This window comes from Gymnogyps californianus, chromosome Z (genome assembly GCF_018139145.2).
Source record: "Gymnogyps californianus isolate 813 chromosome Z, ASM1813914v2, whole genome shotgun sequence".
Taxonomy (NCBI): Eukaryota; Metazoa; Chordata; class Aves; order Accipitriformes; family Cathartidae; genus Gymnogyps; species Gymnogyps californianus.
In genome coordinates, this window is record NC_059500.1 from 71,669,898 (window position 1) to 71,694,137 (window position 24,240).

Below are 24,240 nucleotides of genomic sequence, written 5' to 3' on the forward strand. Positions count from 1 at the left end.
GAAAAATTGTGGGACCTCACCAATCTGTGCTATTGCTCTAAGGTACTTTTAAACTTAATTGGAATGCATCCAGTGGTGAATGGGAAACCTGTATTATCTCTAGCAGGATGTCCACATGAGAAATGGCTCTGAACTTATCAATCAGATAGAAGGCATAATCTGCAAAGTGGATTCTATTCTACCTGACAGATCAAGAAAGTTAATAACCAAGTTGCAACCTCAGGGAGGAAAACCTGGCACATCTGACAGCTATCTAAACACGAGATGTAGAACATATCTGCACTACGTTTAAACAGTGTAGTAAGATTGCCCTCAACAGAAAAGGTAAATGAAGGCACAAAAAGAACAAAGATGAAAAAATTGGAAATAGTTTATTTGCTGCATAAGGAAACTTCTTGTAAATTACATATAAAGAAACCTGCTATGCTGTAGTATATAATTTTCAATATTCCACAAAGATAATTGTAATAAATATACAAACCAAAACAAAGTAGAAGACTAAATCCATCAGGCAACCTACAAAATGGTTCATCAAGTTTTATACTTTGCAGCATTAGCATGCTTAAAATCTTGTTGTTCATTTTGAAGTGCTGCAGCAAAGTTCTTTTCACATTTCTTTGGAGCATTTTCAAAACCATCTAACTATAAAATACTGTTCAAAATTAACAGGCATTAGTTAAACCACCCAAGAAAAGTAACACCGAGGTCTAACTGATACAAAGGTGTGATTTTTCTTTTTGCTTTTAAAATCCATTTTAGTTTTGCCAGGGTTAGGAATTATCTGATATAAGTGCACTATGAGTCCAGTCAGCCTGAGGCACTGCTGACTCTTGTCATATTATGACTCTATATAAACTTCATAGATTATATAGCTTTGGAAGATTTCTCTATTAGAGACATATCCACTAACAGGAATAAAAAAAAAATACCATAGTGAAGCTACAGGCTAGTTAGAATGGTTGTACCCTCGAGTGCAGTGTGTGCTTAGAAACCTTTTTGCACAGTTTCATACTATACCACATCGGGCATTTTTATCTGACTTTTAAATTCAAAAGTGCTGATAAAGGCTTTACTGATGCCCCTAGCCTCTAGAAACAACATGTAGAAATTTTTGACACATTTTGCTGTTCTCTACCTACCGTTTCTGCATTTTTTGAAACAGCAGGCTGGATTGCATTTTATACTTCACTGCTCTGGACCACACTGACAAACAGGTCTATTATTCTGTACAGATCTTTTACAAACTGAAAACACTTCACTATGCTTCACTATTACTGAATACTTGGGGGTATAAAAAGAAACTCTCTAAAACATGATTACCTAAAAATATTTGTTAATAAGCTTAATGCAAACATTATGTAGAAAAAAATGGTTTAGTTACAAAAAAATTCATTAGAGGGCCAATAAAAATATACGGAAGAGAAGATCTTTACAAAAGTGAGGTTAGGAAGTATGAGGCATTGACATTCACTGTAAACATCCTGTGTTCACTAGAATCCCTTGTCTAAAGTATATGTTCTGGTTTTGTTCCTGAGCTTCATGGCCAACACTTGCATAGATAGCTAAACCTATCATAAAGGGTTGTTTATACAGACATTTCTGTACTGCTTTGTACAGAACTTCAATAAACTAATGATTTTACCTTTTGAAATAGTTTCATTCCACTACCAGGCAGTTCAAGGATACTATGAAGCATGGTATGATTTTTGTGTACTCAGTGCATTGGATGGGTTGCGACAGCTACCTTATGGTGTGTTAATCTTAAATAATGTTATACTTAGAAGTGTAGCTGTTTGATGTTCTGGCTTAGCGTAAATATCTACTTCTGCTCACTGCTGCAAGGCTCACTTCTGCTCTGCCAAAGACTGCATATGGCAAAATGTCAGGAATCTGAGTGCTACAACATCAAGTAACTAAGTCACTCCCCGGTAACAAGATGCAGTTTATAAACAGTACAGAAGACCTTATGGAGAATTTCACCTCTACCCAGGCAACACGAGTGCTTTCCTCTAGATTAACCTCCCTCTGTTGGGGGAAGCTAGAAAGTACTTTCAGGGTAAACATGACATGGAGTGGTCTAAGTAAAAAGTCTGAAGAACATACTTGCATTTTGGATAGGAAAAGCAGGTGTGTGTTTAGTTACTGCACACACAAATGCACACACATGGGAAGTGGTAGAGACAGACAGACAAATCCCCCTCACAAACAGCACAATAACACAAAAGCAGCAAATTGCCAATTTAAAATCTTATGTTAAGGCAAATCTAGATAAACACCCATAACAGGATTAATAAAAATGGGGAGTTTTCCTTGGCTTTTTTGTTTACTTTTTCTGTGATTGGCTTTTACACATCGATAAAATCTGTTTAAGCACTTTCTGGACATCTTCATCCATTTGACCCTAGACAAGGGGAGAAAGAAGAAAAGATGATTGAATTCAAGCATCTCTCTACTCTTTAAGAAGATTTACAAACTATTTTTGAGGTATAGTAATTAGATCCATTTCCCAAAAGGAAGCAGTGTTAAATTTGTGCTTAAACAGTCATACCTTTTGGGTAGGCTGTCTTAGCTAAAACATGCAAAGGTCTTACTAGATCTGCAGAAGAAAGATCTTTCATTAAAATACCAACACTGTGTAACTGACAATATGCAACCATACCTGCACAGCATAGAGAAGATGCATCCTGTAAACTGAGACAATTTCCTGATGTTGTTTCTTTGTTTCCTGGAAAATAGTTAAGCAGAAAGTCACAGAGCATTCAGAACTGCTGAATTCAGAACTCCCCAACTAGATTTAGAGAGCTCTGGGGAATTACAAACCATAGGCTTAAGCATGCATGGAAAACCAGCTCAGACAGTACTCTGCCACTAGCCATCCAAAACATAATTTGCTCGGAAGTGTGGTCCACAGAAACACTGTAATTCTACCCATCCCAGTAAAAAAGCTGGTGAGATGATATCAGTTGTAAGAAGCGCTGAGCTGCAAAGATGTGGAATGAGCACATACATACTCTACTTCTGAGCTTATCAGCAACCAGAATTGAGAAAAGCCAACAATATTCTGACAAATCAACCCCCAGCTGCAACCGAGCTCTTCCCTGAAGTCAGCGACCCATCTGTCAGCTAATGCCTTCCCTGGGAAGAGGAGGTGCTTACAAAGGTCTTAACCCATGAAATCCTCAGTTAATTACTATATATTCAAACAAGGAAAGCCAACCTCCTTTTCATGATCACAGACAACCACATCCCAGGAGCCATCTTTCCAAATAAATGTGAAGCTGTTAGGAAAGCTAGCCTACAAGAAGGAAAGAATGCTTCTGTCCTGTTTTAAATCCTACCCACGTTCCTAATGTGTTGCGTATCTTTGCCCATTATGCTACTTTGCCAGTCCTTAAGCAGTGGGAGATGAAAGGTCCTTTCGGACTTGGTGGACTGGGATAAGAAACAGTCTGGGCCTTTACACTGACAGGATGCAGTGTTTAACTGTCTGCCTACTTATTTCTCCCCACTGCAAGGGAATTTTTCTGGCCCATATGCATATTGACTCTTCTTTCTGTCTCCTGGGGAAGGTAGGAAAGCAGACACCAGGTAAGCCATTTAGCATGTCAGGCTGGGAATTCTCCTTTCAGAGTTACTCCAGAGCTCTCAACAAAGGCCTCTGGTGGGCAGTACTTTTTTTTCACCCTCAGCAGTGAATTAAAGTGCTCCTTTGGACAGGCATGCTCTTGGAAACAGCAGTTACGACTCAACTCAGCTTAGAAGACTGGACCTTTCATGCACAAACAAATACAATAAAAAAAACCCCCTCTAAGCAGTCCAGAATTTCAGAGAATAAACTGTGCTCCCTTTAAACAGATGGATTTGCTTGATTTGAAACTTCATGCCTTCAGTGACTACTTCCTTCCAGAAAGTCAAACTTATTTTAGCTTAAAAAACCAAAAAGACGTCAGCTGATGAATGTTTTTGAGAAAACACACAAATCCACTGCACACTGGCCATATTTTTCACAAATCAGGGCCTCAGCAGCAGGTCTGGTCACTACATTCCACTACAAGTACAGGAACTTTGCTCCACTATTGATCTGAGGAAATACATTGGGGAAAACAGCTTTCTTTAGTTGGGCTCTTTCTAAAGAGCCATTTGTGACTTGCAGATTCCTAAATGTTTCAGAGAAACAGAGAAATTACAGAGTTTCTGGATGAAAATTCCTTTCCTTGTACTCATTAACTGTGCTCCATTTCAAATAAGGCAGAGTGAAGAATGGCACGCATATCTTCGGAGAACTGGGAATAATGGTGGGTTTACAAATTATCACACTTACAGTCAGTTGGTTTTGCAACTGCTTCACTTGTTGTTGTAACACCTCCAGCTGCTGGCTTTGTCTTTTGGGGGCACTGGTCGAGTAGGAAAGCTGAGAAAGGCTGTTCAATGCTTCTTTTAATTTGCTAACTTCCTTGGACATTTCATTGATCTAGGGAGGCAAAAAATAGGTTTTCATGAAAAGCTGCAAGGCATACTGTATTCTTGTGGGTCTCATCTTGGGGTTATTTGTGCCTTAAATTTAAGAAAAGGCGAAAAACAAGATGTAAATAAACTCAATGGACAAACAGAGACATCATGTAAGCAAAGGGTTACAATGCTTCTCTATCCCCCCTCCTAGCCCAGTCAATTCAAAATGCATTCCTTGTTCTGAAAGCCAGCAGTATTTACAAACAAGGATTGTATTTACCACCTTTACAAATACTGCTGCTGAACACAAGACAGAAACATACCAAACATAGGCCAGCTATTCACAGCTAGCAAAATACATAGCTTTTAATAAAGAAATTTGTAGTGACAGATATGGTAGCTGCAGAGAAAAAAATAGTCAAGTCATGCTAAGGTTGAGATGATATAGTAAAATCAGAATAGTGAATTTTTGCTCCTTTCTGATCTTTTGCTTTCTTGTCTCCTCTGGAATCTCCTCCTGCTGTAAATCCCACTTCTTTGACTTCAGTTGCCTGAATAGTGTGAACTCAACCTAAACAGAACTTAAAACAGGTAAATTGAAAGATCATGCATATCTCCACAGGGGAGGGAAACCAGCTGTAAAGTTAAACATACTGAAAACTTCTTTGATTTTGATATCTGAACTTTTAGATGGGCAAATGCACTCAAAGTTATTTCACTCTGTGACACTTGATACAACATCATCTATTAAGTCACCCATGCACCATCCAACATGTGTTGCAGTCTGAATTCATGTACTACCCCTCCACTGTAGTGAATCACTAACCTTTTTATCTTTATCCTCTTCTAGTTTTGATGAGCTTTCAGAATATCTTTTCATTTCAAGAAGATCTTCTTGAGCTTGATGGTACTTTTGGTGAAGACCAGTCACCTCCCGTTCCTTTGCTTCAAGCAGAGTCTGCATACCTTCCTTCTCTTCTTTCAAGTGTAAAACTTCATTTCTCAGTTGCATAGCATCTAAGGACACATTTTCCTTCTCTTGGATTACATCCTTCAGTTTGGATGACAAAATACTAACTTCACCCTCCAGTGATGACTGCAGCTTTTCATATGTAGCCTTGGGTACCATTGCTTCATTAATTGCAGCTTTTTCTTCCAGTAATTCCTTCTGTAAGTTTCTTACTTCGCTTTCCTTGTTGGTAAGCAGTCCTTTGAGATCATTTATTTCTTCCTCCATTTCCTTTACAGTATTTCTGAGTGCATTCATCACCTGACGGTGTTCAGTAATTGGCAAAGTGTTTTGTTTCTGAGTGTCTAACAGTTGCTTTAGTTCTTCTGCTTCATCTAATACTTTTGTGTACTGGGATTTCATTTCTGATAACTCATTCTCTGCTTTGTATTTCAAAGCATTTGTTACCTGCATCAGTTTCTCATGTTCATCTCTAGGAATGTAGTCCAAAGCTGTATCATCTAGAGTTTTTCTCTTCCTGTAGTCTTCAAGCTCTGTTTGTGCTTCTTTGTACAACTCAGACAATTCACTAAGTTGTCTGTTGAGCTCGTCTATCATTCTGTGCATCGCATCTTTCATTTCTCCAGCTTCAGCACTAGATTCCAACTGTGTCTGATTTGTCAGCTTGTCCTGTAGCCTTTTGATTTCCTCTTGCCCTTCTTTGTACCTCTCAATCAACAATGCTTTCTCTTGATTAATGTTATCAATAACTGAACAATAAGAATTCTTCATTTCCTCACACTCTTCCACAGACAATTTGCTTGCCACATACTGCTCACTTTCTTCAAACTTTTTCTGTAGCTCTCTCACTTTCTCTTTTTGTCTTTCACTTTCCTCCAACGCTCTCTTCAATTCTTGCTTCAGCATTTCAACTTCTCCACATGTAACCTTCAACCTACTCAGATCACAACTGGTTTCTTCGCTTTCAGAGGACACAAGACCCAGCTTCATTTGCCTTTGTACATTCAAAACCTCCTTCACAGCTTCCTCATACCTGTTTTGAGTTTCTTGGAACTTCAGGTTAAGATCAGAACCATTTTCTGAAATGTCTGTGCTATTTAAATGCTCTGTTTCTGGGACTCTAGACTGGACCTGAGATTCTATGTGCTTTCTTTTGGCTTCAGAACTCTCTGATTTCCTCTGCACATCCTTTAAGTCTTCCTGGAGGTACTTCGTTTTTACTTCACTGGGACTTGTCAACTTTTCTTGAATTTGGGTGGCATTTAATGTAGACTTCAGCTCCTGAGCCAAGAACTCATTTTGTCTATCTGCTGTTTGCTCAAACTCTGTTTGGGTTGAATGATAAGATTCTATGGCTGAATCCACTTCTTTAGGTGTTCTTTCCTGTGCAAAAAGAAACCCGAACAATTGCACAATAAAAACAAGTACATGACTATATTTTTCAGAACAGAGTAAGCAAGGAAATCTTGCCACATCCTACGGAGACCGACAATTAAAGCCCCATGGAAGAAAGTTTTAGAAAAATTCAAAACCCAGCTGCTCCCATTTAGTCATCTACAGCAAGAGAAGGCAGTAAGTGCCAAGCTCCTCTGAAAGTCTGGGCTGATCTCCATAAGCTAATAATCAAAGCTATGCAAATTAAAATTCTGCTAACACAAGTGTTAACAACATCTTTTAGAATGTGGTTATCATAATAAACAAAGCTATTCAGTAATTTATGGGAAAAGTGAGAAGATCAAAACACCGATTTAATCCTTTGGAGCAGGGTGTTTCCATGATCTTGCCACCAACAAGCTCGTTAAATTATCTTCGCAGTACACCTCTTTAAAACGGTAAGCAGCTCTTTGTTCTGCTAGCAGATTAAGAGAGCACTAGAACAGGACAAAAAAATGCCACCTGTAATTTGTCCTGCAGCTCCTTATTGTGCAATGTCAAAGAAGCAATTTTTGCTTGCATCAACAGAAGTAGATCTTGCTGGTCAGCTTCAGAACTCACATCCAATAAACTATCAGCACCTTTGGAGAAAAAACAAAGATTCAAAAGCTTTCAAAAAGCTGAAATGCTAACTAGTTATTCTAACCTTTCATATTAAACAGTTTGTTCCCATGACCACTAAGTGCAGTGAGCAAGCAAACTGTTCCTAGAAACTCTTTCCCCAAAAACGTGTTAGATCACCCAATAGAAGCAGGAGGTTTTGGTGGGGAGCTGCTAGTGAAATTACAAAACATTACTCCCAACACGTACTGTCTCTCACGTTCTAAGTGGAAAAGCACAGAGGATTTCTGACCAGATTTCAACATTTCACACCACTTATAACACCCAACCAAATATGACAATAAGGATTAAGTGTTATTGTATACCTGTTGTGCTGTTGCTCAGTCTGTCTTTATTATCTCGATGCAAGGAGTTGAATTCTTCCTGCTGAGACACCAAAAGAAAACGCTTTCACAGAAAGCAGATGTAAAGTTGGACCGTTCACCAAAGAAAAGTATAGACAGTATACATTTTGCTGGATAAAGCCTGGCAAAGTGGGTTTCTTTTATTTCTGGGATCTTGTTTAATTGTAGTGTGTGGCCAGTATTTCAAAATCTGCTAAAGCCATTCAAGTTCCATTGCCCAATTCTCATTAAATACTAATGAAATATGGGCAACTATCTCATAGATAGTTTGGAATGCTGCATCCCCTGTGATAAATAATAGCAATATATTGTCATGTATTAAAAAAAAAAAATCTTCAATACTGTAAGGTAAAGATCAGACAGAACACACTCAACCATTTCCCTGATGTCTTTGGTGAAAGGGTCTCTACTTTTTGCATTGCACAATGCCATGCACTTTGCTGGTATTAGGTAACGATAACTACCTCACAGCATTAATACTTACTTTCATAACCATATTCCTAAATACTAATTCATGACTAATTCTATTTACATATTCAGTAAACATTGAAGTAATCCACACTTGCTTTATAAATCACATTGAAATAGATTTGGATTCCTTTTTGTTCCTAAAACTCAGCTAATTAATTCACAGTAGACTCTGCAGTCAGCAAAACAGATTATTAAGACACTATACTTTCCTTCCCTAAGCTTCGTAAGAACAGAAAACTAATACCTTGCACACTTGATCAGCAAAGAAAGCCTGTCCTTTTCCAGTCATGGGAGTTGAAGTTGATGAGTAGGGAGAGGACAAATCACTAAGCTGTAAAAGATTTTATATAAATAGATATGTATACGTATGTGTACATATAACTACCTCTCTAACATGTGCCCATATATAAATACACACATACATTAGAGAGTACTTTTCCCTGCACTAACACAAGTCACAACTCTAGGTTAGTTTCAAAGAGCAGATCTAATTATTCAGTGCTCTTCTGAGTCAGTATTACATATGCAGTGTAGGTGTTATACAGGCAACATTCCAGTTTAACGTTAAACCTAACTGTTAAACTGCGTTTTGATACTATATAAATCTAGTTAAGTATTTTACTTTCACATGTATATATGCATATAATAATGTGTACATATATATGTATAACTAAAATATACATGATTATTTACTTATAGAAGTCGGCAAAACCAGGAGACATTCAACTTTAGATGGAAGAAGCAATTGCACAGTAAAATTGGTACAGTTGTATCTTAGACTGTGCTGTATTTCAAGCAATTTTGCTTCGTTAACTTAACCAACATGTGCTTTCATGGTGTCATCCTAATGTCAGGAAAAGCACTGATGGTAAGACAGGCATCTAAAATAACAGTGACAGAGCAAATCCAGCCCACATCATTCACATAATGTTCAAAATGCTTTTCACCCCCTAAAAGCAGCTCAAAATTGGTCTTTTCTTTACCTGAATAGGACTGATAGGAGGAGGTGGGGCTTTGCGTTTTTTTGGAGTTCCACTTCTTTCTGAACTTAATTTAGAGCCTTGATCATGCTGAAAGTTTCACCAGCCAGAAAAGGTAGGTTTGTTAGTTTGGTTAGTAAAGTCCGAGCAAGTTGTTTTATAAAAAAAAGATAAATAAATAAAAATCCCACATTAATATCAACTTTAGCAGCTCATGCAGTGCTTTATTTTTTTTTCTATGTAAAGACTACACCTCTACTAACACAAAGATATTAAACATGCCTGACAATAAGAATCTGCCCCCTTGTAATCCATGCTTCAGTGAAAACAAACAAGATTTAGTGAAAAAGCAGAAGCTGACAATAGATTTAGCACTAGTGATCTTAAATACTTCCATTCATACATAGTCCAGTCATACCATTCTTAACGGCTACCATCTTTCCTCTCCACCAACTTCTGCCTGAGCTTGCTGAAAAACCCACCTCTCCACTCAGAGAAGGAATGAACCAATGCATTGCACCCTCGTCCACTTCCCAGCCACCAGCAGGTCTACAAGGTCTACTTGCACTCCAAGATATGATACTAAATAAAAAATGTAAGAAACTAATTTAATGGCCTAAATCTGCTGGGATTCCCACAGGTCAGGGTGTCCAGGAAGATGTAAACAAGGATAACCTTCAGTTATATGTTTTGGAAACAGAACTTTTCTAGATCATCTTCTCCACAGTTTAAAGAGATAGCGAGTCCAAAAGCCAAGGTCCTGCATTACACATGAGAAAAGTGGCCTATCTTCCTGGCACACGTGCACATACACACACGACCTCCCTTCCTTTTCTCACTGAGGCTGCTGGCTGCTGTTACAGAGAGAAGCTAAGTCTAAAAGCGATGTTTCTGAAACACGTTTCTTAAACACGCAACAAAAACCTTTCACACTACAGAGCAGTCAATGGCAGCGCATCTCACAGCAACATTTACTAGTGCTTCTAGTCATGTCAATTACTGTTTTTTCTTAAGTTACAAGTCTCCATAGCCTGAGTATTTTTAAAACCAAAAGGACAAATACCTGCTTTGCTTTTGTCGGTGACTTTGTATCTGTGAAGCAGAAAAGAAGTGGAATTAAGAACAGCTATCAAAGAAAGAGTTATCTGCCATTCCTAATCCATCTCTCAGTTCTACTTCCCACACCGTAAATACTTAATTTGGTTTTTGAATTCCTGTCTGACATTTGAGAAATATACTTTAATTTCCAAATTCCATTTGAACGACATCCTTTCTCTGCTGCTTTTTGCATTTCATATTGAGATAAAATTTGAAGGATTGTGACAATTCTTATTCTAGTACTGTCTTGCACCATTCTTGCACATTAGCTTCCTACTTTAGAAATCTGTCTTAGTTTGATCATAAAACACTCTGCCTGCATTAGTTCCTTCTCCAGCCCCTGTACTGAGGAGCTACATCTTCAACTTTTTCACGTAATAAAAAAGGATCTATGCCAAATTGTATGTAAGACTTCACGATGCTGCTACATCAGCTTACCTTTTCTTTCTCCAAAACACCTCTTTTTGCACTGCTCAGTGCTTTATCCCATGCTAAATATTACCATCTATGGCAAAGACCACATTTTCCTGCTTTTGGGAAGCCTCAGCCAGACCATCTTGAAGATGGCTTTTGAAACTTTTCAGGCTACCTTATGAAGTAAATTTATTCATTGCTAAACATACATGTAGCCAGTTCAAGAAGTGACAAACTACAGATCAGCATCTCTTACATACCCACATCCTGGGACAACTTCGATGATAGGAGATTCTGGATCCCTGTATTCTCAGAGAGCTTGGAGTAATGCAGGGCATCCTGTCCAAAGACGTCTACTAAAGTGACATCTGCACCTTTCCTAAGGAAGGCTTCCACCATGTTAAGGCTACCAGCTTCACAAGCCATCATCAAAGCAGTTCTGGACAAAACAAACAAAACACACACAGAGTAAGTGTCAAGAGTATACCCTTTAAGCACCAGCTCATTTTTCAGGAAAAAAAATGTGACAGTTATTGTGCAGTCAAGTCCAAGATGTTATCAACATTTGCATTGACACATGTATGTAACTGTTGTTTCTCCTTACAAACACCTGCCTGCCCCTCCTCCTCTTCGCCATACTCCCCAGCTGGACCTTCTGCAAAGACCCGTCATGTTTTGCACAGGTCTCCAAACATTTCTAAAAATGGGTTCCTGAGGCTAAGAGGAGAGTCATAGATAGAAATGGCTGCAGGATAGAGTCAGACTATCAAATCTCACTGCCACACTCCAATTACAGCTCTGCAAGTGGTGGTACAATATGAAAGCATTTATTTCATTGCTGCTCTCCTTCACATGTTGCTTTTAAGACAAAAAAGACAAACAGATTTCAACGAAAAAGCAAGACAAATCTCAAAGCTCTTCAGTGAGACTGAGAGATGGGTTTGACCTCAAATCCTGATCTACTCCCAGTTTAAAAAAAAAAAAAAAAAAAAAGGTCCATTAGAGCACAATCAATCCCTCTCCAACACAGGGCAGCTAGACAGTGCCAGATCCTAGAGTAAGCGTAGCATACAGAAGGAGTGTTTTCCTAACAGGTTGTATCTGTTTTTCTCAATTACTTGAAGGGGTCATAAGAGATGTACAGAATAATTACAAACACACAGAAAACCTCACCTTTCAAGCATGCTCTAATATTGCTCTCCTGCTTGGGCATAATTCTACCTTCTCAACATAAAAACATGCCTAATAGGTTGGCCAGGTTCACTGGCAAACATAGTCCTCAGTGCAGATATGAAACTGAAAAGTTACTACAGTGATAATATTTGCTCGATGTTAAGACAATCGTTTCACTGATGAATTAAACATACTCCCCATAATAGGTGAGCCCTGGAGAAGTGATGGCTGTTGCAGTGCTGTGTTAAAAAGTAGTGCTGAGTGGCAACTTGGATAACACCTCCAGAGTCACAGGGATGGTTTTATATTACCAAAATAATTCACTTAGTTTGGACAAGATAGGAAATTGGAGATGCCACTTTCAAGGATTATCCCCTTCCTCTCCCAATAAGGCTTCTTCTTTTTCAGTAAAAACTTAACCACTTTTGTGAACATGAGATGCAAGAGAAGTCACTCTCCTACCAGAAGGAAAGCAAGAAGTAAAATGGTATATTCCATGTTATATCATTTTCTTGCTTCTACACACAGTACTTTCTTAAAAAAGAAAATACAAAAATGCAAGTTTGTCCTATCTATGACAGAAATGCCTTCATCCAATTAAACTAGAAACTCTTAACACTGTCTGTTGATTAAACAGTAAGACAGTGAGGGAAAGGCAGAGGTCCCAGAGTGGGCAGCTCCTCAGGTTCAAAGCACCGATGAGGCCATTCAAACCAACCAAGACAACAAAGGGGTTTTGTTTAGACAACTGAAAACAAAGAGTGCGCTGATAAACTTTGGACTGATAAAAAACAAGTTAGGGCCCAGTCTTATCGTCCCAGGTGCTGCCAAAGAACAATACGAGCATTGTATCACATACAATAATCAAGATTGCTATCAGGTGTAAGTGCAAAGTCTTCTCAGCATCCTCCTTTACCTTCACAGTTTAACCAACTGTTTATAAAACAGTCCATAATTTTCAAAGACTCTTGATCTTTATCAGTGTCATCAAAACAAGTGCATTTTTCACTACAAAAAACAGTTTTCTGATCTATTAATGCAACAAATCTCTAAATGGCACCTTTTAAGAAGACAGCATCTCCACCATATAGTTTTACTGTATTTTTCTCTTGCTGCTGTGCCTGCATTATGGTAGAAAAAAGAACCCTCCACAGATGTTGCTCCCAAGTAACAGTTTTAAGATTTAAGCTGCAGAAACTAACTCATGCCAAGAAGAGAGCAGCATTTAAAACTGGGACATGTACAAAGTGATGTGTGGGTAAGTGCTATCAATCAGATTCTTGTAGGAATTATTTAAAAATGGGATTTACTGCTCTGGTAGCCCAAGGGGAATCTTACAGGCACATCTAGTTTTATAGTTGCACAGTTTCTGTTTCACCTTTCCCTTTAGGCAGAATTCTGTAAGCCTTCTCAACAATCAGGATATGCTGTCTAGTACAGAAGGCATTATTTCACCTAACAACAACTATTTTGGGAAGGATTTGAGAAGAAAGCTTCATCTGACAGTCAGCCTTGGGGAAGAATTAACATGTTAACCTGCTGTACCTTCCACTTTTATCCCTGGTGTTGATGTCTGCTCCATGATCCAGAAGGTATTTGCAGACTTCCATATGACCATTTCGTACTGCAAGCAGCAGGGGTATGTTCCCATCCTAGGAATGCATTTAAAGAAACTATGAACAGTAATTCATCCGCTTACAAATATTACTCTGAGATTTAAAGGTCAGCTATGACCTTTACTTCTATATAGCACAAACGAGGCACTATCAGTACATTTTTCTTGTGTACCATAAATGTAGCTGGGTTTACTTTAATTCCTTTCTTGACCACTGGGGATGCAAAGCATTAGGAGTAGGAATGCTTTCTGCTGTTTGTACTCCCTTTGCTGTTTGCTTTATGCTATAACATGATGATTTTGGAACTACACAATACCTTTAAGTAGCTCCACAACAAAAATGGTAATTTTAACTAAGTACAAGGCAAAAATACAACATTTCATATAACCACAGAATAACTTAGTTGGAAGACACCTTTAGAAGTCATCTGGGGTTTCTCCCCCTTTGCTCTCAATCCAAAGCTAGGCAAACTTCAAGTTACAGTACATTGCTCAGAGACTCATCCAGTCAAGTTTTAAGCATCTCCGAAGGCAGACACACCATGACGTCTCTGGATACCAGTTCCAGTGTTTGACCACCTTCATGGTGAGATTATTTTTTTCCTAGTACCTAACTGGAATTTCCCAATTAGGTCCACTGCCCAAATTCTGACCATTGCTTGTCATCATTTTGTCATGCACCTCTGAGGTTAGTCTGGCTCCCTCTTCCCTATATCAACCATGATGTAGCTGAGGACATTTTTAAGATACTCCTACAGCCTTCTCCTCTTAAGACTGAACAAACCTTTTCTGCCTTTAAAATGCATCTGCTGAAATTTTAGGTCTAACCTCTGTGACAGATTTTTTTTATTAGAAAGACCAGATAAGGAGGAGATAGATCCAAGTAAAAAACAAACGAACAAACAAGTTTAAATATTTTTATGCCTTTTTTTTTTTTCCCTTTGTGCCTCATTTCTGTCAGGTCTCCTCCCTTTACCATCAGAGGGTTTTCTATCAGGCAGTTGCATCATTCCCAAAAATAGACCTGGTTGGTTGTAGACATTTCATAATAGTGAATGTAATGTCCCTGAGCCTTTAGACTACATCAAGTATATTTCTTCCCCTCAGGCTTATCATACTCTGGTTGGGCTTTGTGAGCATGTCACAGCACTTGGCCACATAACAGGCCTTTTCCATACTGGAGTCAACGGGAAGACTTTTAATCATGTTTTGAATATATCAGAATTGATTCTGGCTACCTGTACCAATGTCTCAATTTAATGAGCAGCACTTCCTGCCACTACTGTATTAGCTTGTGAAGTACTTGCCCACCTCTGCTATGGCAAGCTGCAAAAGGAACTTCCTCCACCAGAGAAATCCAAGAAGAAATATAAGCATTGTATTGCTTTGAACTGCACCTGAGATTGGCTGGAGTGAAGGGTAGTAAAAGGTCTGAAGTATCTGAAGCACACAATGGGAGAAGAGGTACGTACCAAATCTTTGACGTTAATTGGACATTTGTGTTCACACAGAAGTTGAACTGCCTGAAGACAACCACATGCAGCTAAAAAAAAAAAAAAAAAAAAGACAAGCATGAAAGTCCATTAAACCCCATTTTCAAAATTTGTGTTCCGCACTTCCACTTGCAATACTGCAGAATTACAGTACAGTCCAAGAAAAACAAATTAAACTGTATTTCTCTGTTTTAAGAAGGAAGGAGAGAAAGACTAAAAGGATGAACAGCAAGTTGTATGCAGAAATACAACCAATATTCATGGTCCAAATTAGTATGAGAAGATACAATCTTTAAAGACTGAAATCAAAATCAACCTAATCTTAAGTATTCCAGTGGCTCTGCACTTGCAAGTGTGCAAGTTAAGCTTTTTAACTGTAATTAACTGAAATTCAGTATTCACAGTATTTATCTAAAAAAATACCTGAAATTTGTAAACCATCACGTGGAGTCACTAGATTTATGTAATCAGAACCTAAAAAGCTCCACCAGGCTGAAGAGCTAGGAATATCAAGCACTACAAAATAGATAGTACAAGCTTTCAACAAAGGAGTTACCTGCATAATGTAAAGCTGTTTTCCCAGAATTGTCAGTGCTGTCTGCTGGACATTTACTCTGCACAGTTCAACACGGAGAAGGAGGGGGGAAAAAAGCAATTAGAGAAACACCAAGAACATAGAACATATGTTTGATGCTAAGGACAGAGTGCTGAACACCTTTGAGGAACGTTTTATGAACTACTCCAGAAAAGAATACTGAAGAAAGACACAGCTTTCCTCTCTGCCAATATGGTCTCTCCTTTCTTGGTACCAGCTCATACTGAAGCCATAGGAAATATTCATGGTGAGAGAGACATCCCTAAAAAATGTTATAGTTTTGGAACAATTTAAATCAGGAAGTAAAAAAGGAAAGAAACTCTCTCCCTTGCCTGAGAAAACCTTCGATTTTTTTTACATCACAGTAAGAGCTAAAGCAACCACATCCTAAGGCAATTAGTCTTGCATTATTTCTCTCGAAGGCAATAAATTTGCATTTGCAAAATTCATTTGCATTTGTAAAAACTAAAGCATCAACAATCCAGTTATATTTTGTGGTATTATAAGCCACCAGCTACTACTGATCAATCTAGACTTCAAAGTAATAAATTAAAAAAAAAAAAATTAAATTTCAAATCTTTATCAAGACTTGTTTTGGTACAGAAGATTTTAGTTTTAGTTTACAGTGAAGAAAGAGAATCATAGAATCACTTCGGTTGGAAAAGACTTTCAAGATCATCAAGTCCAACCATAAACCTAACACTGCCAAGTCCACCACTAAACCATGTCCCTGAGTGCCACATCTACAGGCCTTTTAAATACCTCCAGGGATGGTGACTCAACCACTTCCCTGGGCAGCCTGTTCCAATGCTTGATAACACTTTCAGCAAAGAAATTTTTCCTAATATCCAATCTAAACCTCCCCTGGTCCAACTTGAGGCCATTTTCTCTCATCCTGTTACTTGGGAAAAGAGACTGACACCCACCTCGCTACAACCTCCTTTCAGGTAGTTGTAGAGAGCAATAAGGTCTCCCCTCAGCCTCCTTTTCTCCAGACTAAACAACCCCAGTTCCCTCAGCCACTCCTCATAGGATTTGTTCTCTAGACCCTTCACCAGCTTCATTACGCTTCTTTGGACACCAGAAGATATGACCCTGAAATAATGAGCTTCTAAAAAAACAAACATTAGAGCTTTTGACTTTTAAATGTAGCACTGCCTCCAACACTTCTACGATTTTCTAGGAAAACAGGTTCACATAGATTACCACATTCTGTAACAAAACCCTCAAGATTCTGCCTGTGTAAAATAATTATTTAGCCTGTTTTAATTCAACTCCAGCATGTCAAGATTAGACATTCCTCACACATGCAGTTTATATCACCAACCTGGTCCACAGAAGCAAGAAAGAAATCCAAAGAGATGAATTATTGGAGAATATTACCAATGGTTTTGCACTTATGATCATATTTAGAAATCTGCATATTGTAATAAAATTAGCAGAATATCAACAAAAGCACTGTGTGGTTGTAGCTGGTAAGTGAATGGGCAGCAGATATTTGGTATTAAACATACATCTAGTTGCTGAGTTGATCATGCTGCTGCATGCAATACCATCACTGACAGCTTGATGTCACTGTTTATGCTGTAAATGGGTTCATGTTAGAAGCAGTAGACGCAATGAAATCCCGAAGAGGGGAGCCTCAGTGGTTAATGATGATCCCTTTCCAGGTGTGGAGGAACAGGGGAGTCAGCTTGCAACGAGTATGGACGTGGGAATCAGTGAAATTGGACTCAATATTGTCAGAGACATTGACAGGGGTCAGTCACAGGACAATTGGAGAGCCCTGAGGTAACAAGGGAAAAGCATTTCAGAGGTTGGGATACGGGATCCATTCTCTTTCTGTACCACTGCACTTGAGCGGGGTTATTATTCATTATTTCATCTGTAGTCTGAGCCACAGTCTTACTGATAACTCCAAACTCCTAAAAATCTGTCCCATTCCTCTGATCACCTCCACCAAACTCACCTGGCTTTCTCAAATGGAACAGAGATGGACAACGTCTCTCCTTGCTTACTAACGCACATCTTCAGCCTCAACACCACAAGAATCTTCTCTTCATCTTCACTTTTGTTTTTTTATTTTTTTCCCCATTCTTTCTACTCCCTTTCTAACCTCATCTGATTATTTGAGTATTTCCATATTTTAGCATCTAAACTACTTTAGTTTCTTCTCCCTTTGACTTTAAACTTGACAGACATTTTGATGGTCAACAACAGACAGAAAACATTCCAGTGGCACAATATCAAAACCCCCCCAGAAGTGAAAAAACTTTTTCCCCTATACCTCTTAACCCATCTACTTCCAAGCCATCCAACCACATAGACAAAACACAGGAAGTTAGACAGAAGCCACAACCTGCTTGAAACCCAACCCTGCTATGTCAGATCAGCTGCACATGGAAAACTGTATTTGTGGACCACTCTGGGAAGATACCACACTGTTTTCTATCATTCGTTTACAGTGCCTAAAAGGTCTTTAAACTCAAGCACCTCTCTTGCTTGCAAGAAGACAGGACAACAATATAGGAGTGTGATACAGATTATTAGCAGCAAATGGGTCAATATCTAGTGGAACCAATCTAGAGGAACAAAAGGAAAACTTCAAAAATCAAAATCAATTTAATTTTACTTTACCTGAAGTAACCTCTTAATGCAATCAGGGTGGCTGTTCTTTGCTGCAAGATGTAAAGCGCTGTGCCCTAAATGAATAAAAGCAAAGCTAATTAAGTATTCACAGGAATACTTAATTTAAAAATGTGTCAAAGCGCAGGAATAAACTCTTCCATGACAAAGGCAAAATTTTAAATTACCCATCTTGTTCCTATCACAACACATGAAAAGAAAGGATAGAGAAAATAAAATAAAAACCTACATCAAGCAGAATCTATTTACAACAGACTGTTGTTCAGGCAGGTAACAGAATAATCTTAATGTCTAACTTCATATAAAGGAATGACACAAACATTGTGTCAGACTATACCTTGGCAGAAGTAAGTCTAAGATTGCGCAGTTATGTTTTGTTTCTTAAAAAAAAAAATTCCTATATTACTCAGCCTCCCTTGCAGAGAGATGTCTGTCAAGTGTCTTCATGATTTCTTCCATTTGGCAATGAAAAAGGAACCCAGCACCAAGAGCAAAACCAGCCAAATTCACCAGCTACCACTGTAACAAATTTGTATCATCCATGAAGTGCACGTAAAAGAGGACTCAGAACACAGCCCTACTTTGGTTTGTATCTCATAGATTCCCTTTTCTGTTAATTTATTTAGCATCTTGTGAGCTCATATTTAGCTATGCAATACAGTGATTTAGTGACTATAGATTTATGATGAAAGACTGCAGTCTTTCCTCTAGTTTCATCTTACAGAGCATCTGAAAAATTAGAGGCCAAGACAGCAAAAGAATAAATTATCCATATAACTAAGAAAAGAAGGAGCCAAGATTTAGTACTCAATACAGACAGAGCCACTTGTGACAGTAGAATCTCACCGTAAATAACGTGACTATTACAGACAAGGCTTTCCCTAATGAATACTGGGTCGACACTCTCAGGTGAGAGCAGGCAACCTCTTATTATCCAAAGAACTAATAAATCCTGAGGCAAGATGAAGTATGAATTCTGAATAATAGTCTGTATCAGGTACATATATTCTCTTATCATTATGTATAATCTGAATGCTTCTTCCAGTATCACAGACACTTCCTTATAGAGGCAAATCATTTCCATGTATGACAGAAATTCCCTCAGGCTGCAGTCAGTGGCTGAAACAGAACCCGTGAGCCCAACGTTTACAAATCATTAGTGGAGAGACAGAATGCTGACAGCTCATTCAGGTGACTTGGCTAGCCAAAGAAAATGCTGGGCACAGATTCCACAGATATGTCAACTGAAATCTATTAAGAAGAGTTTGCCAGTTTCAAATTCAGCTCCCATCATTCTCCTAGTGTAGTAGTAATTAAGGCATAGGACTTTTGAGGGCTGAAACAGCATACTTAATAGCTCTCAGCCCTGTTTTGGCCTGTATCAGCTCTTTTCACTATGTCATAATCCTGAGGAAATGTCTTACTGCAACTCCTGCACAGTTAATGGGGTTAATAGCTTGGATATACATAAAAGCAACACCTAAGATCTTGATTTAGCCTATAAAAAGCCTCAAATGAAGTTGACAAAAAGAGTTGGGGGAGGGTTGTTTTGTTTTTTTTAATTTAAAAATAAAAAAAAAAAATGGAGCAATTATTTTGCATCTGGAGTCCACTATAAATCCTGACATTTATAGTAGTAGGGCAAAAGTTTTAAGGGCTTTAGAATCTGAATTGTATGTGCAGAAAACGCAAGTATGCCTAAACCTGCAAGTGTTACAACTGCTTTTCCTACACGGTGTGTGGGGAAAAGCAGTATTGTCAAATCTGTAGTTGCACTCTGTACATCAAGAACTATATAGGCAAATTGAGTGTATTATGCTACATGTGTAGGTTCACAGAGGCATACCTGCACCATCTTGGGCTGTCACATCTGCACCATGTGTCACCATGATCCTGAGGCACTCTGCATGTCCTTTTGTGGCTGCCAGGTGAAAACTGGAAGAGAGCATTTACATGTCACTTTTTTTTTTATTAAGAACCCCTTTCTCTTTCATTCACAAACCAAGTACTGGCAAGTTCTCCCCTCCCTGTCCTTAGATCTTTTGGCATCCCTCCACTGCCTCCCAAGAAGATAATAGCTCTGAAAGTGAGAAGGCACATCAAAAAGGTTTTGTAGTCATACTTTACACAGGCTGCTGTCTCATTAACCCATGCCATATACTTTATGTGCATCTAGTCCCACCCTATTTCTAAACTAACATCCCTAGTAATGGAACATAACCCCACAGAATGCCTGAGCTTGGGGAATTAACGAAGAAAACATTCACAATGACTGACTTTGCTCTAGTCATTCTAGTCAATCCTGATTTCCCCCTTTCAGTGGGCAAAATTCAGTTCTTCTAAAAGGTGATTCAGCTCCTAAATTAAACTAAATCAAGTTGTGCTTCTGCACTGTCCTTTACATAGCTCATCTTTCTTCTGTGTAGAGGGGGAAAAAAACCCTTAGTGTTTGTGAACATCACCTGGAGAAATCAAAACTACTGGATATTTGTGAGACTCTGCTAAAGATGTATTTTTTTCAACTTTTGGTTTTGCTTTCACCTCAAGCACCTGCTTGTTTGAACAGCGGGAAATTGCAGAGGTTACCAACCACACCATGGCAGGATGCACTTAACAGCATCAATTACCAAAGATATAATTACAGAACAAACCAAAGAAGCTATACTGAAATCAAGCCTTTTTACAGCTGAACATTCATGTTTGACACCCTTGGCACCTCAAGATTCACAGAAACAGTCCTATATACATGCTGCTGACATAATCTTGCTGGGAAGCAAAAACGAAGGAAAAGATTCCGAAAACAGAGAAGTTTATATCCTCCTCACGCATATCATGCCAACATCGGCGAGTCTCAAGATACAGGCACAGTACAGACAGACATACTGCTTTCCTGTGCGTCCTACCAATATCAGCTTCATATACAGAGCTGTTTTCCACTGGGAGTGATGTGAAAAACAAATTCAAGACAAAACACTTCCAATTACTATTAAATTGCCTGTGAAAAGTTGGGACCTTCCTCAACATGCCCCAAACTGAAGCAGGCATTATTCCCGGGATGTTTTCTAATCTCTTTTAAAGGAGACGTCCACTTTTAACATCATGTACCCAAGGGAATGTCACAAATCATGTAGCCACACCAACTACTGTATTTAAGAGTCTACATTTTGAGCAACTGCTTCCTTTAAATGTTAGAACTAACACAGAAAGTTCAGCCTGCTAACCAGGGAAACTGGGAATAACAGGCAGGAATGAAACGGGTATTTCTGGCACATAGTATGTGAACTGCCAACACTGTTTCTCTAAGCTGTAGACTTCTTTGCAGCCTTCTTGAAAACTCAGCAGAGAAACAGACCCATGGACAAGATCTGGCAAAGGGCGGAGAATTAATCAAAACAGGAGAGCTCCTGAACAGAGTCCTCTATCAAGTATAGCAACTACCTCACTTCCTACAAGGAGTCCTTCCATACTGGCTGCTGCTGATTGCAAATGGCACACACGCAGCGCTTAAGCTTTGAACCATTCTCTGCAAATATAAAAATATCCTGCGTGCTCATCCTCATGCTTACTACTGCCATAAACAAACCAAAGAGTTAACACTTCCAAGAGCATAAAAAGCACTGCTGCTGGCTGTTGTCTAGTCATTCAGAATCAAAACTTCACGTCCTTTGTGACCAATGCAAAGTTGTGTAAACATTCTTCTTTAGAAGAGGTTTCTCAGGCTCTGGGAAAATGGCTGGGGGAAGGACACAAAAGGAGACTGACAAATTCCAACACCTCTAATTTAGCCGGAGCAACATACCAGCAAATACCAAAACACATTCAGATACATTTGTGTAGACACACAATACAAACCAAAGTCACTTAAATATCAGGAAGGCTGTGAAGCACGCACTTGGCTCACTTACATTTGACAATATTCATAAGAATAATAAATACCTGAATAATAACAACTTGGCTAAATCTGGGACACTGAGGTTTTATGGACAGACTGTGTAGGATGGTGCCAAATGCAACATGAATACGCAAGTGCAAAAGAAGTTTTATTGAGGTAAAATCAGACTGCAAAGAAAGTATCAAAGAGAGAAGAAAAACTTAACCCCTTTCAGACTACGCACCTATGAATACATCAGTCCCACCAGCGCAAACAATTCCCATGGCAGTTCTCAACAAGTCATCACACACGCAGATGTTTTGTTTCACATGGCCAAAAATATTTTCAAGTAAGAAAGGCCTGATTAAAAATATTGCTTCTCCCAAATTGATGGGATGAAAGAAACGTCATCTGTAAGCAGTACAGGTGGTGTGAAGGATGAGAGAACATGTATGAAGGATGTAAAGATCTAATGAGAGCAAAAATATAGAAGCTATATGGACAGTCCCGTGAAAAGAAAGGATGATAAGGTCTAACTCCCAGTCACTTATACGGTGACCAAAGCCAAACAGCACTGGGCTGCTACAGCTCCTTCCCAACTGCTTGCTGTGCGTCCCCTCCCTATGTCCTTGTACTGCTACCATCTCTCACATAACGCAGTAGTGAGATGTTTCTTCTTAATAATTTAAAAGCAATTGGGAGGGGAATGGGGGACATGGTGATTAGCTGCTGGTTTAGTAAACTGAACTGGCTTACCAGGAAATCAGCCCTCCTCAAGAGAGAGAGAACGACTCCAGACCGGCATGACCCTATTACAGTCATATTTAAGTCAGAGTATTTACAGAGCGCTGGGCAAAAACTTCCCCTTGAGGAGTAATTCTAACTGATTTTAAAGTTAATAGCCCCCGCTTTTTAAAAACAAAAACAAAAAAACAACAAACAAAAAAACCCCAAACCCACAAACACTTCAGCAGTAGATACTGAGGGCTCCTGTGTAGCAAGGGAGGTTCTTGAAACAAAGAATGTAGACATTCGTTTCAGTACAGAATAATTCTTTACAAGCTACATAAACTTTCCTAAAATATTTGAGGCAAAAGCTGCAGGTTTCCAAACACTGGAGTTCTCACCATGTGGAAGCCTTAAGCAGTGGTGCATTTTACTTGCATCTTTCATGAATAAACTTCCCTTGATATGAAAGCAAACAACTCTTCCTCCCACTTCCTGGTTGTGCAATGACTTGGGCAAACAAAAACAAACATGTAAGGCTTGATTTGGAGCAAGGGCCACACTAAGGGTTAGATTCTCATTCAGCCTAAAATCCCATTACAACATAGTTAATTTTCCCTTCACAATAGTTAAGCCTGTTAACTACTACTTAGAGCCACATCTTGATACCCCAGCCTGAACTGACTTGAGATAGATTTCTTCTATTGCTGTAAAAGATTTCTATTCTTCCTGAGGGGTGAGATGGTCTTTTATTATTGTTTCCAGACCTTTCAGTGCAGCAGAGGAGCAGCTACCCTTCCCAGTGGTTTTCTCATTGGATCCAGAAATGAAGCACGTCAGCATTTGAGACCCACCTCTGCAGCCGCTGATAAAGATCAGTTGGTTGACACTGCTTTTTCCTACTGGGAAGGTACAGGTCTCATAACTACTCAGTCCTTAACAAGATAAAGTAAAAAATGATGGGTTTTGGGAGGAACACAGAGCCCAGCTGGAGTAAACGGGCCTTGAGAGTAAGAGCGAATACACAGCAAAATTTCATCAGATTCGGAGTAAACTGGAGAACCGCTACAAGACTATCACCTCGAAGTCCTGTCAGGACCTCAAATTTCCTGACCAGAAATGTTACTCAAATAACATTTTCCAATGCACTGATAGAGAGATGCTTTTTATGAATGCTTGGTGACTGAACAGAGTAGACAGCTGTGTATGACATCCCTGAATTAGTTTTAAACAGCAAATTTCTTACAGATAGGGGATGTCAACCGGTGAAGCACTTACAACTGTCCTAAACAAAACCATCCCTTATTCAGGGCAAAGGACCTTTTCCACATTTTGGTTAT

At 38.9% G+C, this 24,240-nt stretch overlaps 1 protein-coding gene across 3 annotated transcripts in view; it reads right to left on the bottom strand.

The window, feature by feature from the left end:
* Positions 1-366: 366 nt before the first annotated feature.
* Positions 367-24,240, bottom strand: part of RAI14 (retinoic acid induced 14) — an 87,353-nt gene continuing 63,479 nt past the window's right edge. Inside the window, exons 4-18 of one of the 3 annotated variants that reach the window (XM_050913049.1) lie at positions 20,150-20,238; positions 18,295-18,359; positions 15,619-15,676; positions 15,042-15,112; positions 13,500-13,606; positions 11,042-11,220; positions 10,333-10,361; positions 9,273-9,359; positions 8,534-8,620; positions 7,780-7,837; positions 7,316-7,434; positions 5,276-6,802; positions 4,322-4,471; positions 2,660-2,725; positions 367-2,401 (exon numbers count right to left, since the gene is read on the bottom strand). In XM_050913049.1, the coding sequence (XP_050769006.1) occupies positions 2,324-2,401; positions 2,660-2,725; positions 4,322-4,471; positions 5,276-6,802; positions 7,316-7,434; positions 7,780-7,837; positions 8,534-8,620; positions 9,273-9,359; positions 10,333-10,361; positions 11,042-11,220; positions 13,500-13,606; positions 15,042-15,112; positions 15,619-15,676; positions 18,295-18,359; positions 20,150-20,238 (2,770 nt within the window). In that variant the 3' untranslated portion in view covers positions 367-2,323. Of the gene's footprint in view, positions 2,402-2,659; positions 2,726-4,321; positions 4,472-5,275; positions 6,803-7,315; positions 7,435-7,779; positions 7,841-8,533; positions 8,621-9,272; positions 9,360-10,332; positions 10,362-11,041; positions 11,221-13,499; positions 13,607-15,041; positions 15,113-15,618; positions 15,677-18,294; positions 18,360-20,149; positions 20,239-24,240 lie in introns of all 3 variants that reach the window. The other 2 variants (XM_050913048.1, XM_050913050.1) reach the window with 2 other exon arrangements.